The 18,302-nt window shown below is 39.5% G+C and overlaps 1 protein-coding gene across 4 annotated transcripts in view; it reads right to left on the bottom strand.

Moving 5' to 3' along the window:
• The window catches only part of RALGAPA2 (Ral GTPase activating protein catalytic subunit alpha 2), a 294,639-nt gene that overhangs the window by 191,684 nt on the left and 84,653 nt on the right, over positions 1–18,302 (bottom strand). For 2 of the 4 annotated variants that reach the window (XM_079784885.1, XM_079784886.1), the window contains exons 14-16: positions 17,667–17,778; positions 8,536–8,773; positions 4,389–4,553 (exon numbers count right to left, since the gene is read on the bottom strand). In XM_079784885.1, coding sequence (XP_079641011.1) covers positions 4,389–4,553; positions 8,536–8,773; positions 17,667–17,778 — 515 coding nt within the window. Of the gene's footprint in view, positions 1–700; positions 842–4,388; positions 4,554–8,535; positions 8,774–17,666; positions 17,779–18,302 lie in introns of all 4 variants that reach the window. The other 2 variants (XM_079784888.1, XM_079784887.1) reach the window with 2 other exon arrangements.

Below are 18,302 nucleotides of genomic sequence, written 5' to 3'. Positions count from 1 at the left end.
ATCATTACTTTATATGTGATTACGATTTATTAACTCCAAGGAAGTCTTGTCTGTATAATTTTTCTAACATTGACATGCTCAAATGTTTTATAAAATTTTAAGAAAATCTCCTTCCATTTTTTGGCACTGTGTAGAAGGTATGCTGAGGGAGGCATTACTGTTTCTCTCCATTAAAAATGACAGGCCAGCCCTGGCAGGTTTGGCTTAGTGGACAGAGCGTCGGCCTGTGGACTGAAGGGTCCAGGGTTCAATTCCCAGTTAAGGGCACATGCCCAGGTTGCGGGCTCGATCCCTAGTGTGGGGCGTGCAGGAGGCAACCGATCAATGATCCTCTCCCCCTCCCCCCTCCTCTCTGAAATCAATAAAAATATATATTTAAAAAATAAAAATAATAAAACACCTCTGTTTTATTATAAGACAAATAAACAAAAAAAAACAACTAGGGGCCAAAACAATCCTCTTATCCTTCTTAACTGGGAATGCAAAGACCAGTAGTGCTACAGAAATTTTCTTGATTATTAATTGCTACTAAACATTTAACTACATGTAAAGAACTATTAATATTCATTGAAAATAAGCACACAGTGCAATGCCCAGGCGCACATATGTGATGTGGGGATGTTAACAAAGGAACCAAGGCCTGGAGGCAAGCAGGAGACGCCCAGAACACTGACAGACACATGAGAAAGCATTACAGTACCTGACAGCCTGTGAGAGCAAGAGGAGTAAGAGAGACCAGGTAAGAGAGCGCTCACGGTGTGAAGGAGGAGCGGGACGCTTTTAGTGGCAGGCAAAGCCTCAGAAAGTTGGACACAGTTGTTGATAGACTGGCTTCTCTTAGCTTCCAGGAAAGATAAAGTAATAATTATGTCAGAAGAACATCAGGATCTTTCACTTCTTTCTTATAATCATCATTTTTCTGGGCTCTCTTTAAATAGAGAGGGGGGCAAAAGTAGGTTTACAGTTGTGAGTATGCAGTTTATTCTTATAGTATTATTAATTGTTGTACTATTTTCCATAGGAACAACTGCAGACCTACTTTTGCCCCACTCTGTATTTAAAGGAGATCACTTTAAACTTGAAAGGCAGTCAGTACAAAGGACGTTCAGTCATTCTGATGACATGGGAGAATGGAGAGTTCACAAATAACCAATCTTATTTTAGAATGCTTTATATGTTTAGTCTGTCCTTGTTTTCTGCTGTGTATCAAATTCACATTTGGTTGTTTATTTAATTGGGCAGACATTATAATCAATTTTCCCTTCCTAAAGAACACAAACAAAAAACCACAGTGAGAGAGAGAAAATCTAGCCTAAGCTTAAAAGTATCCTATAAATAATACATAATTCAAAAATTGCTTCACTGAGAGCTGAATGTATTCAAAAGCAAATCATTTACTAAATTAAATACCCTAACAGCTTAAGAACACATAAAAGTCAAGTTGAAAATTAAAAGATTTGATAAATGGAAAAAGAGAAAAATCTCCATGAAACCCATCCTTTTACAACACGTCATGCTTCTTAAATCTATAATTTCCTATTACAGACTGTATGGTGTTCTTATGTTTTCTATATATTGCTATTCAAATTTGAGAAAACAGATGGACACAGGAAGAGAATATGCCTCATATATATATATATATATATATATATATATATGAAACCACCATCAGTAAAATCAGTTTATCCTTAAAACAAAATACAAAGACTTACCTGCTATTTTGCTATTTTGCATGATTTTAACATTAATGAAACAGAACTACAAACGATAGTGACACACTTGCAAAAAGTGAGACAAACTTTATACTTTGCTGTCCTTCCCCCTATCCCATGGCGATCAGAATTCTCAGTTCTAAAGGATTGCCTGCAGTGCAATTAAAGTTTAATTCACAAATGTGTAAAATAATATTTAAGTGAAAACGACTTCCATGTAAACATCAAATTGAGTGACGTGAAATTTCCTAAAAGATCTGTTCATCTCTCAATGTCAGAGACAAATTTATTTGAGTGTTGTTTTAAAAAGCTTTCCTCTTATGAATCAAATGATTGGCATTTTCCCAAAACTGATCACTTAAATATCTCAGAAATAATAAAATATAGAAAAATTATTTTGTGTAGAAATTGACTTGCTTTGATCACTCATTTTAAACATCTAAAATTTTAGCATTATTCACACTCAGTAACAAAGTTTTACTTTATAATTTTTTTTTTTTTACTGTATAATTCTGTAAGGTTCTCCCTCCTAGTCTTTTTACCTTGCACTAGTCCCTGTTAAACTGCCACTTCCCTACTCTGCAATTCTTCATTTTATAGTTCCTTCTTGCCACCGTCACTGACATTTTCTCAAACTTATAGTAGTCTGTGGGGAAAATCATAACATAATAATCTTCAATTAATCTCTTACCGAGACTGGGAAAAAAATCACTGTCAAGTGTGTCTTCCACATAAATATCTCAATGCTTAAAGCAGCAAAAACTAACCTCAAGAGCTGCTTACTATTCTCTCATTAAAAGGTGGACTCTACGCAAGTCAAAATCTACCATAAAAATATTCTAGGCCTTTTTACAACATAAAAAGTTGAATTATTACACAATGTAAAAATAATAGAAATGTGTAAAACCACTAATACTTAGACTATGTAGATTAATTTTGTAAAATAGCATGATATAATAAAATCTTCAAAGACCACTGCTTTCATAGGCAACAAAAAGATTTACAATTTTATAATTTTTAATTTTTAAAAATGTAACATAAAATAGGAAATTCATATGTAAAATACATAAAGATTATAGCTATATCCAACTCAATAGTTCTCATCTTCACTATCTCTTACAGGTTATGGTTTTGAGTGTTTTTAATTTAATTAACCCCACAGAGGCCAGGTTTATGGTTTTTAAGTGACGTACTCTGCAAATACCTTTATATGCTTTTGTAAAAGTTCTTATTTTTGCAATACCATGGTTTTTCAGATACCCGAGGACACCGATAAACAGATCCTCACTGGCATAAATGTGATGAGGATTTTCTAAAATGTACTGTTGCCTCTACCATATTGTTGGTCTAAAATATCTATTGAAAAACTATGATGCAATCTCTTCTACAGCTGTGTTTTGATCAAGTAGTCGCATAAGAAACATGCAATGTTCAATAATTTACTGCTCATAAAAATGTGAGACTAAAGTTTAAAAAGTGTTTTGAATGATCACTTTTATTATCATAGAATTCAAGGGTTGTGAGGGACTGCAGGAGTTCTGGGCAGCTCAGGCAGGCATGATGCCACCTTTGTCATAAACTTCTACTCCTATCCCTTTCTTTTAAAAATCCAGTGATAGAGTTTAAGGAGGTGAGATGAGAAAAGAAAGCAGTGAATAGGCCTCCCTAAAAGTTGCCTGTTACCAGGAATAGGAACTCTCCTTACAAGAGAAGACAAAGGAAAAGAGAAAGGCGTTAAGTAAGAGGTGAATATAAAGAAGGAGATAATTACCAACAAATGCTACAGCATAAAAGTATGACCCAGTTAGAGTTAAGGTATATTTTCATAAAACTCCAACAGGTTTCTAAGTCATCTGTATTAAACCTTTATTTACTAAGCACTGAAAATTATTTGAGTGTAAATAAATCTTTGATTTATGACTGGGGGATATTGTAACTTTCTGCAGTCAACGTGTATTACAGTTGTATGGTATTATGGGGTATGGATGTGAAAAACTACAGGAAACTCAGATAAATTTGTTTTAAACTTAAGTTACAAAGTCACGGGGGAGTGGGTATTTTATTTGTTCTTATTAAATACTGGATATAAGCTTACTTTCTGAAGATTTCTCTTCTTGTTTTAAGAGTAAAGTATAGCAAAACAGTCGGATTAATTGGGGTTCTTGGTAAAGTTCTTGTTCATTCTAACTGGCTGTTAAGTACAACATCTATAGGAATGCAAAACTCAAATTTCCAAAGATACAAGAACTTTAAATGTCTCCATCCAGTCCTGAAAACTAAGTACATTATTATTGTTGCTGGAACAAGATGCCATACTCTCTCTAGAGTCACATGTTCAACAACAATAATGCAATTAGTTGTGTGATTACTAAGACTCTATTTCCTTAAAGTTCAAAAAAATATCTACTTTATTTCTTTTGCACAAATATTCCACTCAAAATTAACATCTCACTCAATATTAAATCCTTTTCACAATGAAGGATTTTGAAATAAATACGATAAATTGTGTTTTGAAAGTAACCAGAACAGAAAGTTAAAAAGATACAGAGAAATCTCATTTAACAAAAGGTCTAGCTTTTAACTTCTGAGTAGTATTTTACAACTTTTACAACATTTTATTCCTATAAATCCATTTTAGATAGCAACTATTTGGGAAATACTTAAATAAATGTTTACCAGTTGCTTTTTGGCGAACGATATTTCTTGCTTTCTCAACTCCTGGTGCCCCAGATGTGGTGGCACTCCTAAATCTCATTGGCTCGGTCACATCTGGGTGGCTCCGCCAGCTGAGAGAAAAGGATCTCCCCACAGTGGTTCCTTTCTGAGAATCTAGAACGCAGCCTGATAAAGGATAAGACAAGAAAAAGAATCTAAAGGCTGAATTCATTATTATTCATTTCAAGCCTATGTTGCTCAGCAAATTTCAGACCTACACTTATATATAACTAGAGGCCCAGTGCACGAATTCATGCACCGGTGGGGTCCCTCGGCCTGGCCTGCGACCTCTCGCAATCCGGGACCCCTCAGGGGATGTCAGAGAGCCAGTTTCGACCCAATCCCCACAGGCCAGGCTGTGGGACCCCATCGGTGCACGAATCCATGCACTGTGTCTTTAGTATGCATATAAGATCTTTGATTAATCTCTTCCCGCCCTTCCCTCTCCCCCACTTTCCTCTGAGATTCATCAGTCTGTTCCATGTTTCCATGCCTGTGGTTTCCACTCCTGCATTGAGCACCTCCCCGCTGGTGGTTAGTGCATGTCATAGCTATGGGACAGTGGGCTGGTCGCTTAGGCTTTTATATATATACTAGAGGCCTGGTGCACGAGATTCGTGCACTTGGGGTGGGGGGAGGTTGTCCCTCAGCCTGGTCTATGCCCCCTCACAGTTCGGGAGTCCTCGGGGGATGTCCAACTGACGGCTTTGGCCCGCTCCCCGGACATCCTTAGCACTGCCGTGGAGGCAGGAGAGGCTCCTGCCACCACTGCTGTGCTCACCAGCTGTGAGCCCAGCTCCTGAATTGAGTGTCTGCCCCCTGGTGGTCAGTGGGTGTCACAGCGACCGGTCATTCTGCCATTTGGTCAATTTGCATTTTAGCCTTTTATTATTTGAAAGAAGATCAGCAGTTTCTCTTGTTGCAAATTAGGTACCACTTCCTGATACTATAATTTAGGAAGTTATTCATGTATCAGTAATCTAAAAATTCCTAGTGCCAAAGTATTTTTCAAGAATCTCCAACAGTCTCATGAAAATTAACATATCTTCATAGTACTCATTCCAATATACAAAAAAATATTAATAAACCTTTCTCAATATAAGAATAATGCTAAATGAAGTTATACCACTGCTCCAAAAACTATTTTCATAAATCAGAAAATCAGAGATCCTAATTTTAGAATACTCCATCCTGTAGGCACCAACCTCTCCACATCCCCAAGAGAAAGTTATACCTATATTCTCTAATTACAGACAACCAAATTAGCAAGGAAAATGAAAGTCTACAAATACAAAATCTTATTTTAGTGAAGCTCCAAAACAATAAAATATTACAGCTCTGTAATTCAAGATCTCTTCTTTCCTCTCATATTGCTCTGGTCAACTATTTCAAATGAGTGGTCAAGAATCCAAAAGAAATACAGGAGAAAAGAGAATGAGACACTGAGATTTAGGCACAGATATAATGTGTCTGGTGGCTGCCACCTGTGGCTTGTTTTCACACACAGTTACTCTAAGAGTGTATTTTATTTCCACAAGTCCAGTGCTTCCAAGGCTGGTATTTCTATAATGAATGTTTAAATCTGCTTTTAGAATAAAGCAATATAATAAATAAATCAGAAGAATGCTCTATGGTCACTAATTAAATAAAATTTCTTCTGTATCATCCCTAAAATAGTGTTTTTGAAGTTGTTTATCTCCCTAAGACAAGCCCATCTTTTCCCATGACTCTCTTTGTTCACACAGTGGGGGGGAAAAGAGTATTTTGGGTGCTGAGGGGGAGGGTAGATGACAAGCATTTCAGGAGGCAGGGAATGTGCTTAGTTTGAGAAATTCCTTACCTCCTGTCTCAGCAACTCCCTCCATCCTGAAAGGCACCTCTGGTCAGGAAGACTCTCTTCTGGGCTGAGAACCAAAGTTTTAGAGGCCAAGCTCCTGCTAGAAGCATCCTGGTCCTCAGGCCTGGGTTTACACAGAGGCCCTCAGAGCCGCCATCGAGCACAAGACAGAGGCCAAGGGCACAACTTCTTGGCTCCCTGACCCCACTTCAATCCCAATTTTCCAGCCTAATGTATTTTTTAGGAAGGGCTCTGTATAGCTTCAAATGGGGAGAAAAAGGGATCTGCTGCTAAAATACTACAAAATCATTAGACAATCTAAATATAAACTAAAATAAAACTGCCCCACTGGAATACCACATGCTTAAACGACTTTATTTTGCTTGTTACTAACTTGCTTTTAGTAATTGATGCTTTGGCAAGCCACTCACAGACTGCAATGAAGATATTGTAAGAATCAGCCATGTTAATGACTCCCTATGGTTAATTAATCATTGTAATTCATTCACACCTCCAGTATGCACATTCTCTTTTGTCCTCTCCCATATTGACTATTGGGGTTCATTATGTGACAGACTTTGGTAGCAAAACTGAGCAAGCAGATATTTTAAATGCACCTATTGCTCAGGCATCCTTCTTGCCCCAGCTAACAGCTAGCCTAGAAGTAGAGCTGCTTAGCTGAGATTTCACAGTCTAGCTCAGCAATTTTCAAACAGTGTGCTGCAAGAATTTTTAAAACATGCAAAACCTGACTATTTAGTCAGGGGGCTTACCTCTTTTCTCTTAGACTGTCAAATAAAAAAAATGACAACAGCCAACATAACAATAGCTGTCAGGTGTGAATGCTAAGTCTTAAACCATAAATATATAGGTCATATAATAGAGTTGCACCTTATTGGTCACGTTGCATAATAAGGTTGCATCTGACTGGTTAATTCTTAGTACTAGAAATCCTTATATACAAGCATAAGCACCTGATTTTTTAAGAAGTCACTTTGGAGCAAAAGGGTAGTTAATAACTATTATTATTTTGTAAAGCAATCAAAATTATACCTATTTTTTGTCGGACTGGAAAAAAATTGAACATATTTTTTGGTGTGCTAAAGAATTTTAGTAATTAGCTTATATGTAGCAGAGACGAAAAAGGCTGAAAATTGCTGGTCTAGCTGACTTCATACACAGGAGTGAATTCAACAGAAGAATTGTCCAACTAAGTCTAAAACTGCCAACATATAAAATCATAATCTAAATAAACAGCTCTTATTTTAAGGCACTATGTTTTGGGGTGTTTTGTCACACAGCAAAAGCTAACTAACACAGTCCATATTAAAGCTATTGTTGAGGTTGGGGTGTACCATGAAAAGCAATGTCCCATTTATGAGTTTTTGGAGGAGAAGTCCTCCCAGGTCTTAGGACCAGGAAAAGCTACACATCACCTAAGCAAGTGGACTGTTTTTATCTCTGGTGTAACCCTGTGAAGATCAGAGTCAAATCTGAGGCTGCCCTCTTCCCACCTCCCTGAAAAGCACATAAGGCTCTCTGGCATGCATTTTGGAATTTGAACCAGGCCTGTGGCTCCATACCTGTTCATTTTGCCCCAATGCCCTTACATAGTTTATCTTTTTACACTGCATGTATTTCTAAAAGATGCCTCAAAATCTTTACATAATAAGTTGGAGTGCAAGTGAATTAATTGAAGGACTAAAGACAGGGACTGTCAAACTGTCATACTCAAAGAAACCACCACTGATGTTTTTCACCTTGGTCTGATTCTAGGTTATCAAAACAGCGTTTACTCCAAAACACATCAAAGCCCAAATGACTCCCATGTGGTGTGGCATTTTGAGTTGGATTGGCTTGGCTTTGATTTCTGGCTTTACCACTTCTTAGCTATGTGATCTTGAATGAGTCAATCACTGAACTTGGCCTTCAGTTTCTTTGTCCATGACGTGGGGATAGTAGTATCTACTTCATAGGGGATCATGAGGGTGAAGAGAAGGAATATGTACAAAGCACTAGCCATCATTATTGTGTTTACTACTACTCCCCTTTGTCTTCCTTCTTCTTCCACAGCCTCTTCATAAATGCATCATCTTCATTAAGGGGACAGAATGCTATGAGACACAATCTACTGCCACCATTAAAGATAATGTCTATGTGGCTGGTTTAGTTTATTATGAAATTTCATGCATTAATTGCCTAGATGTATAAAGACACACTTCTTCCCTGATGTCTCAGACATATGGTGTTACCCTGTAAGACTGGAAATACCTTTGCCTCGTTGTTTCTTTTCCTTTTGTTCACTTAATTTGTCCAGAGGTAGGTTTGTCATTTCCACGCCATAAACAGTTCTTGCAAGCACTGCTGTCAAGGAGTCCATGATGTTGGCCCACTCATTTATGAGCTCCTCCCACTGTGTGAGGGAGGACAGCACACCAAGAAAGTCGTCCCAGAGCTCTCGAGAAATGTACACACAGAGGTTTGCTCGGATCCAGGCTACAATGAGTGTCTAAAACCAACCAAGCAATGAAGAGAATTCATTATCTTCATTTAGAAAAGGTACAATTTTTAACAAAATATCTTAAATTACTATGAACAAAATGAATTTTAAAATAAAAACGGCTTTTGAATTTTTTTCTATTAATTTCTCAACATTCATTTGATCAACTGTAATCAGGATTTGAGCTACTGGGAAGTTAGTTACCATTATGAACAAACCTACTGATTCAAAATCAATCCAGTGTCTGTGGCTGGTCCTGCATCACTGGGGAGACGACAAAGCTCTCTGTACAACAGCTAATCTATTTCCCGAGTCAGCTCTTTCCATAATTCTCTGCAGTGGCCACTTCAAATCTACTGTTCCTTATGTAAACCTCCAAGCTCATCAACTCTTTCCTGATTTTTAGCAGATGAACTCACTGTGCACTTCAGAGAAGACAGAACCCATTAAGCAAGATGCCCTAAACCTGTGCCCACAAGACCCATGCCTCTCCGTCACCTGCCAGCTCTAAGCGAAGAGGGGCTCCTGTTCTTCTGTACTTGTCCCACCTCTGCTCTGCACCTCTTCCTCAGAGTCTTTGTGTTTGTAGTAACCCTGCCTCTCCTTTATCTCCAATCCATCCTACTGCCCCAGTTCTCCATCAGCATAAAATACTCCAACTCTTCATTGAAGAAAAAAAAAGTTCCCTTGAACAAAGATTTCCTCTCTAGCTACAGCCCCATTTATCGCCCTTTCAAAGACAAATTTCTTGAAAGAATGTTCCACACTCCCTCCATCTGCGCATGCTCATCTCCCAGTCAACTGACCGCTCTGGCTGACTCCCTCCTATGCCTCCTATGCCACTCCACCTTTGCCTGGGTTTCGGTCTCCATTCTCATGGCTCTAGTTATCATCTGCTTCAGAATCTCCAAGGTCAGCCCAGACCTCTTCGTTAGTTTCCTGACCTATCTATCTGCTTACTAGATAGTTCTACCTGCATGTTCAGCAGGCACCTGTAATACAGCATAAGAATAAAAAGAATTACATTTCTTCCACTGAGATTATCCCAATTCCTCGACCTGGTATCTCCTGCTCCTGGTCTTTGCACATATTTTCCCTTCCCTCTCTTCCTCCTGTTTGCCTCTTTAACTCCCATTCATTCTTCAGGTCATAGTAGCTTGGACATCACTTCCTCCAAAGTGTCCCACCCCCAGCCACCAGCGGACTTCAGTTCCCCCAGTTCTCTGCATTTCCCCATCAGCTTGTTGCCCTTTTCCTTAGGAATCCTTCCTCTAGTCTGACACAGCATTACAACTGGTCACATAGGCAGCCCTACAAGATATTATGCATGTATTCTGGATATTTCCTTGAAATCGCCCAGTTCCTTACCTCTGCCAAAATATTCCACATCCTTTAAAAATCAAATCAAAATGTATTTCTTTTGAAAGTGCCACATTCATCTCAGATAAGCCCCAGATGCTTTCCTAATTTTAGTAGAGGAAACCTTATGCCCAGTCTGTGTAACTTCCCTGACCTGTTGTCAGAGCTAAATGTACTTGCTAAGGTGCCAACCTACAAATATTTCTGCCCAATCCAGACACAAATAGGCTCCCACTGTCACCTGGAGTTATGCTGTGCATAGAACAGGGGTAAATTTGCTTTTTAATTAAAAAAGAAATTCTTCTTTAACATGCACATAGGAAATTTTGAGAATTAGAAAACTGTCTATAATCAGGCAGGACTGATCTGACGACTTAAAAATCATATTTAAAGTGACCCTTATGCAATGTATCTGTTTCCCATATTTTAGTTCATGTTTACTACACTTTTTAAAGGGGTAAAAATGTTGAAGTTGAACTAAATTAAGTATATTGAAAACATGGTTTTAAACTCACTTAAAATCTGACTTTAAGATGAATAATTTTCTTTAAGTTAAGAAAAATACAAAAGCCCTAGCCGGGTGGCTCAGTTAGTTGGAGCATTGTCCCATACACCAAAAAGGGTTGCAGGTTCGATCCCCAGTGGTGGCAGGTACAGGAGGCAACCAATCAATGTTTCTCTCTAACATCAATGTTTCTCTCTCTCTCTCTCTCTCTCTCTCTCTCTCTCTCTCTCAAATCAATTTTTAAAAAAAACATATCCTTTACGTGGGCTGATCCCCTGACTAATGTAGTTACCAATAATACCAAACACCTTGGTCATCCAGGAGGTCCATGGGTGGGGCAAGAAAGTATAAATACACAGGGGTCTCCACCCAGCTTCCCTTTTGTATGACACAAAATCAAAACAATGCCCCTTTGTGTGTACAATTAAAGAGAGGTTTCTGGCTTGTGTGGACACCAAAGAAAGGGTGTCACTACTATCACTACTTGCCCCCGGTAGAGGTGCAGAAAATGTAACTAAGACCTTGTCTATATAAAAAGAAATGGACAGCCAGTTTGAAAGGGAATTGCCATGGACTAGAACAAAGAATATCCTTACATGATATAATTCTACACTGTCATTAAAATTTTTCCCAGATTTGGATCACCCCCAGTACTTACAATAGTTCCTTGCACCCTTGGGGATAAAAAAAAAAAAATCATCTGTTTGGTGCTTGGAGACAAACTTAACACATCTCTTGATATTTTAGAATTACAACAGCATAATATACAATTATCCCAAGCAAACTTACAAACTAATTCTTTGAATGTCTGGCAGCAATTTAAAAAGGACATGTAAGGATTTAATCCTTTTCATTGTGTAGAGGGCCTCCTGGGAAGGCACCTGAGCATTCTATATTGGTCCCTCTTACCCTTTAGGCCAAGAGAGACCCTCTTCTCACAATTCAATTGCTCACAGCTGTTGCATGAGCTCTCTGTTCATGTCGAGGTTGAAGTCTCGTGATGACTGGTACCATGGATCTGTCTCTCACCCAGTGGGGCGAACTGAGCCCTCCCTGGAGAAGAAACCAGGTTCCACAAGATATGTGATCAGTGCTGGGGCCCCGCCAGCAGGCGAGGGGATCCCAAGGCAGGTGCTGGGCATGGAGGCCACGGGGGCATAGGCTACCAAGGAGACAAAACTGAACCTCACGTCACCCTGCTTGGCCCTGGAGGATGGCTGGTTAGCCAGAGACGGGTAAGATTCCTCAGGGAAGGAACAACCTAAGACAGGCACAGTCGCAGAGGGGCCATCAGGAGAGAATTTGGGGATCAACAGAGGTGGGGCACAGACCCTCACCCCCCCCAACATTGCAGGGGCCTGAACCCTAGCCCCTTCTGAGGGAGGTCTCCTGCCCCCATGGCTGCTTCGTGCTTCCCATGCCCAGCTCAGATCAGGACCCAGGTGACCGACTGAGACTTGGCCGACAGCAGCTGCCCTCTCACTCCAACAAGAATTGTTTGAGTTGTCTTGTACCCATGGTGTGGGGAAGTGGGTTTACGATATCTAAATCCAGCCTACCACCAGGAATGCTCAGGACCTACTCAAGAAGGCAAATAATCCCTTCCACTAATATTTACAGGGTACAATAAGATTGTTGTTAGAGTAATAAATTTGACAGTAAAATAGTAGTCAAGTTTTCAGGCAAATTTAAATTGGCTAGTTGAAACAAGCGAATATTCTAGAAAAATTAATTGTACTGGACAAAAAGGTGTTCCTAAAGTGTTAACTAAAATTTTTACTGGTACTTCATCTCATGATAAAACTGTGCACCATGTAATGAACCTAAAACAGTAATATTATAGTGCAAAAAATTAAAATTTAAAATCCATCAAGACTACATTATAAAATTTTCAAAAGCCTCCTAACATTTAAATCAAAAAAGGAGGAGATAGTAGAAGAATATCATGTAAGGAAAAATATCCTGTAAGTAAATTACATCTAGAAAATTAATACTTTAGAAAATTAATTGTAAGGCTAAAAGCAAGACACCCATGAAAAACACACAAGGTGTCAAAACAAGCCAGAGGAAAATCATTTGGGCAAAAAATGAAATAGGATCCCAAGTCAAATTTATAGAAAATATTCCTTTATTAACTTTTGGTCAAGTATATGTTTGTATATTTTCAGAAAACAACTCCGAGACCATGTGGATTCCAGCAACAGAGAGGAATTGACAGGACTACTCCAGCCATGAAGACAGAAGAGAAGCAGTCCAGAGACGGAAGACGCTGATGTGGCCTTCCCATACTAGCAGTTAGCAGCTGTGCATCACTGCAGGTTGCCCAGGACCAAACCAGAGAGGGTCAGACCTGCATTACCACCATTTGTCCACCATCCAGAACTGAAATGTCATGGCTGACATGTACATATAAGGAACTGTTTGACATTGAAATTGGGTCTCAAAAGAACTGTTGGCCCAGAAAGAAACTCACTACAGACTGATTCATTTGCCTTTCAGCATTACCATTATTGCTTGTCTCATTTTCGGTTCTTATAAGTGTATTTCTAATAGCACACGATCTCACTCATCTAGGGGAAATAATGAACAACATAGACTGATGAACAAGAACAGACCCAGAAACAAGGAGGCATGGATCAGACTGTCGGGCCTCAGAGGGAGGGGAGGGGAGGGGGGGTAAAGGGGAGAGATCAACCAAAGGACTTGTGTGCAAGCATATGAGCCTAACCAGCGGTTAAGGACAACAGGGGAGTGGGGGCATGTGTGGGGAGGGGTGTGGGATGGGAATGGGGGGATGAGGACAAATATGTGATACCTTAATCAATAAAGAAATTAAAAAAGAAAAGAAAAAAAACACATATCCTCAGGTAAGGATAAAAAAGTACAATGCAAAATAAAAAATTAAAATAATTTTATTATATATTTTTATTATGACTAAAATGTTAGCTTCTGTTTATTCATTTTTACACTTCTATTTTCAAAAGTAGTTTGAGGACATTACCAAAAAGTGCATATATATAATACATTTCATAAATAGTAGATCCAAAATATAATGTTGAGTAAAGAGGAGAAAGTAGAGACTGGCAATGTTACCAGGACTCAGCCTCTCATTGGATTACAGCACTAGCTACCGATTTAAAAGCAGATGTTTCAGTGTGGTGAGATGCCCTATATTAAGAATCTAGCATTGGCTTCACTTAATTGACTAATTATAAAACAAACACAGAATAATGATTTCCTATCTATATCTATAAAAGCCTAAGCAACCGTTATGACCAGTAGACCAAATGACAAGTTGGTCAGTCACTATGACACACACTAACCACCATGGGGCAGATGCTCAATGCAGGAGCTGTCCCCTGGTGGTCAGTGAGCTCCCACAGCCAACCTCCCATGGCCAGCCAACCTCCCGTGGTCCCTCCCCCTGGCCCACTGGCCATGATGGGGACTAGGCAAAATGGCCCCGATGAGCCCTGATCGCCAGCCAGGCCGAGGGACCCCACCCGTGCATGAATTCATGCACCAGGCCTCTAGTAACTTATAAAATGCATCTCAGCAAATCTTGCAAATGTGTACACAGACCTGTTGAATCATTATTATAATTCACAACTAACAACACTGCCACACAGAGCAAAACCATAAAATATAATCAGTGGGTGTTGAGTGGCACCTTTGGACATGAAGGCAGGGTACCCTTGGAATAGGTTACCCTTTTCGAACAGGAAAAGGGAAAGAAAGCCCCAGTCTCTAGCTTCTGTCCCTATCTTGGTTTGTGACCTGGGCAATTTATTTGGCTTTTCTAGAGTCATATTTCTTGTTAAAAATAAAAAGCATCTGCAAGGTTCCTTTAGTACTGAAATTCATGTTTCATCAAATATACCTTGGCATATAAACTGTATAAAAAATACCTTCTCTCATAAATCACTCTTTTTCTTACACACATTTCCTAAACAACCACTTTCTAAGTTTCTCCCACACTTAGACAACACAATTGTAAAGTAATGGCTCACACTATAAATAGAAGAATCATAGTCCAAATTTCCTGATATATTTTAAGAGCTTCAAGCACAAGGTCAGAGTTAGCACTAACAACAGGTTAAAACATCATTTATGACAATCACCATTATTTAGAAAATATTTAAAACTAAGTAAAACTCAACTATCATTTGAAGAAAATTGGCCAACGCAATTACTTATGGACAGGGAGGCGGGCGGGGAGAAACACTAAAAGGAAATTAGAAAAAGATAAAGGGAAAATAGCAACTTAAAATTTCCTGTCCCTTTTAGTAATCTCCTTATTCAAATTAAAAAAAAAAATAAGTATCTGGCAACTGTAGACAGACTACATGGCCAAGTGGATAATAATTAGATGTCATATTTTAATTTTACTATGGGTCTAAGATTATACCCACTTGATTGCCTGGCAGCTCTGTCCAGACTTTTCACATTTTCTCCCACCTTGGATCTCACAAAAGCACTTCAGAAATCAACAAATAATCATACATCCCAAATGAATTTGCTCTCATTCTTATGATAATCTGGCAAGATAGGAAGGAATCCTTTTCTGATTGTGACAGATTAGAGAAGACAACTCAGAAAGGTGAAGTGATTTGCTCAAGGCAACACAGCCAGAAATGCCAGAGCTGGGATCAGAACCCAGAATATAACTCCCCGAAGCTCATCTTCTCACTACTATTTTATGTTTAGTTCAGAATTTAAGCATTCTTCTTGAACCACCTAACTGTTGCCAAAATAATAATAATAACAACAAAATCATTAATAACCGTGGACTTAAAACTAATCTTCAAGTAAGACCCGACAAGATTTCTCCATTAATGAGAGGGATTTTCTCCCCCAAACCAAAACCAACCAACCAAACAAAAAACATAGTTCCACAATAGTCTTGCTTAATTCAGTGACAAGTTCACACTCAGTTCCAATGCACACATGCACAGACAGGCAACGGGTGATGAATGAGTCTGAGCACCCGCCAGCCTGCGCTTGGCTTCAGTCCCTGCCACTTGGCAGCCCCAGTCCCATCAGGACTGAGAGATCAAGAAGGTGCTGACAGATAAGCAGGCGTTCCAGGAGAGTCAGAGCAAAGTGAACAGAGTGTCTGTATTTCCAGGAGGACATCAAAGCAAGTGGCTGGTACACCCTGAGGCCAGGGCACAGTAAAGTGTAGCACTCACAGAAGGATGTGTAGACCACTTCATGTGTCCAATAACTAGGCAAGGCAATCAGAGTACAAGTGATTATACTACTCAGAAGGCAAGTGACTAGTACGTGCCAATTATTTCTGTAGCCCCCTCATACATTATTCATCAAGTCAAGGTCATTCAATCATGTTAAATTATTAAGAATTAATATGAACAGTTGTGTTTTCTTATGTTACAATGGGAATCATTTGTTTTGCATGAAGGACTAATTTCTTTTTTTAGCATCTTCACTTATATACCTTACCTGTATTCTAGATATGCTCTTAATATATATCCTCCAAAATCACCTTCACATCAACTGAGGAGAGAAATTAACTTCCCCTGTAACTGCCCCTTCCAGCTGATAATCCACGTTTCCCATATTAAAGTACTCAGTCAGGCCCATCCACTGTACTAATGCCTTTGTGTAGAATGTCACATTGTTCCCCTGTCACACTTGTTTCTTTCAGACATGCTTCATAAATTCTATGCATCCCATAAATATTAGTGTTTCCTAGTAGTTACAATAGGCTAGCGCCCTCAGGACCTTTAAAACTTCCATTTTCCAGGCAGTTGTTTATCATCTGCCTTCTCATCTCTCTCCCTTGGGGTGATATTAAATGCTCTTGACTCTTCTTATCATGTGAGATGCAAAAAACAGACATCTCCTTGGCTCTCTGCTCCCACCTAAGGCCAAAACAGCCTTCCTCACCTTATCTAGGACTTCACTTCTATAGTGCCTTCCCCTCCCCCCCGACTATCTTGTTCTCACTGGACCATCCCCACTGGCAAGCAACCATACTCTAATACCAATGGCCTTAACCCCTGCCTTCTAATCATGCTGCCCATTCCAGCTCGCTCTCGTTTCCTCCTCCCTTCCACATCAGTACCTCTGCAAAGCCTTGACTATACTTGCTACTCCACTGCCCAGTTCTCAAATTTCTCCTCCACCCACACCAAGAGGGCCTCGTTCTCCTAGAACATTCTCAACCACCTACATATCATCAAAATCAATGGTCAATTGTCGATTCTCCTCTTACCCAATACTGGTCCTCCAGGCACCCAGACATGGGCTCCTCTAGTGTTTCTCCTAGCTCCCTGACCACTCTCTCTCAGCATCTTTGGCTGGCTCCCCTCCTTCACAATCATGGAGCTGGCCCTCTTCCTTCTATGATACAAATTTTCTCCCTAGTTCAGTGGTCGGCAAACCGCGGCTCGCGAGCCACATGCGGCTCTTTAGCCCCTTGAGTGTGGCTCTTCCACAAAATACCACGTGCGGGAGCGCACGTACAGTGCAATTGAAACTTCGTGGACCATGCGCAGAAGTCGGCCTGGGCGAGTCTATTTTGAAGAAGTGGCGTTAGAACACTCAAGGGGCCAAACAGCCGCAGTTTGCCGACCACTGCCCTAGTTGATCCCATCCAGTCCTGTGGCTTCAAACACAATGGTCCAACACACCAATGGCTCTCACATTTTTATTTATAGCGTGAACTGCTCCCTGACCTTATTCCCATTCCCATGCTTTTGCTCATCCTTTAACTCTTCAAATCTACCCAGCCCTCCACCAGAGCCATCAGCTCTTGGTATTTTCCTAATTTCTACCAACCTCAAGCAAATAAAAAAAAGAAAGTAAATGGCGAAGAGGTAGGAAGGTCTAAACTTAATTGTAAAGAACAGATTACAACGTTCACGGCAAAACTAAGGAAAATTTCTAATTAAGATTTCTGGAAATTTTAAGTTACTTTAATTTTACTCTTAAAATTCTCAGGGATTAAAACTACTTTGCTCTAAAATCTGATTCAATTCGTGCATTTGAAGTGTTTTAATAAAAAAGACTTACCCTAAACAGTAACCCTGCCAAGCTCTGGGCAAACAAGTCCTTTATTTGTTTTTCCTTTGGCTTCTGCATGACAGCTTCTGTTATCCTGAGCAGTATTTGCAACATCTGTTCCCTGGGCCACCCAAAATAAAAGTTCATATTAATCACATCTCCAAAGCATTTTAATTTATAGGTACGAGAAATCCTCTTAAGAATTCAGCAATAGTGATATATATGTATTACTTGAAAGTATTAAAAATTGGAATGAATACCATTTTCTGTAAAAATAAGCTACCTTAGGTTTCAGCAGTTCTAACAATATGCCTCCTATGCCCACATCAATAGGCAGGATAAAACAGGCATCATCGTGGCCTGACTTTCTCCCCTTACAACAAGGGAGACAAGTTGTTTCTCCGACTGAGGTGGGCACTCAGTGAGCATCTGTGCCTATTTGAACGTATGCATCACCCTTTAATTTTCACATCCATTATTTTATTTAACCAATAAGGTCTTCCTGTCTCTCATTGTGATAGGAAATAAAACTGACTTTCTGGTCTTCATACTTGGGGGTAAGCAATCAGCTGCATAGTATAACGGAACTCCACACTACTCTTAAGGTAGGAAGGTTTGGAAAGGTCACCGATGGCCACTTTGAGG

Source organism: Cnephaeus nilssonii, assembly GCF_951640355.1.
Source record: "Cnephaeus nilssonii genome assembly, chromosome: 11".
Taxonomy (NCBI): Eukaryota; Metazoa; Chordata; class Mammalia; order Chiroptera; family Vespertilionidae; genus Cnephaeus; species Cnephaeus nilssonii.
The sequence above is the reverse complement of the archived record's forward strand: the minus strand, read 5'-3'. Positions and strand labels throughout refer to the sequence as shown.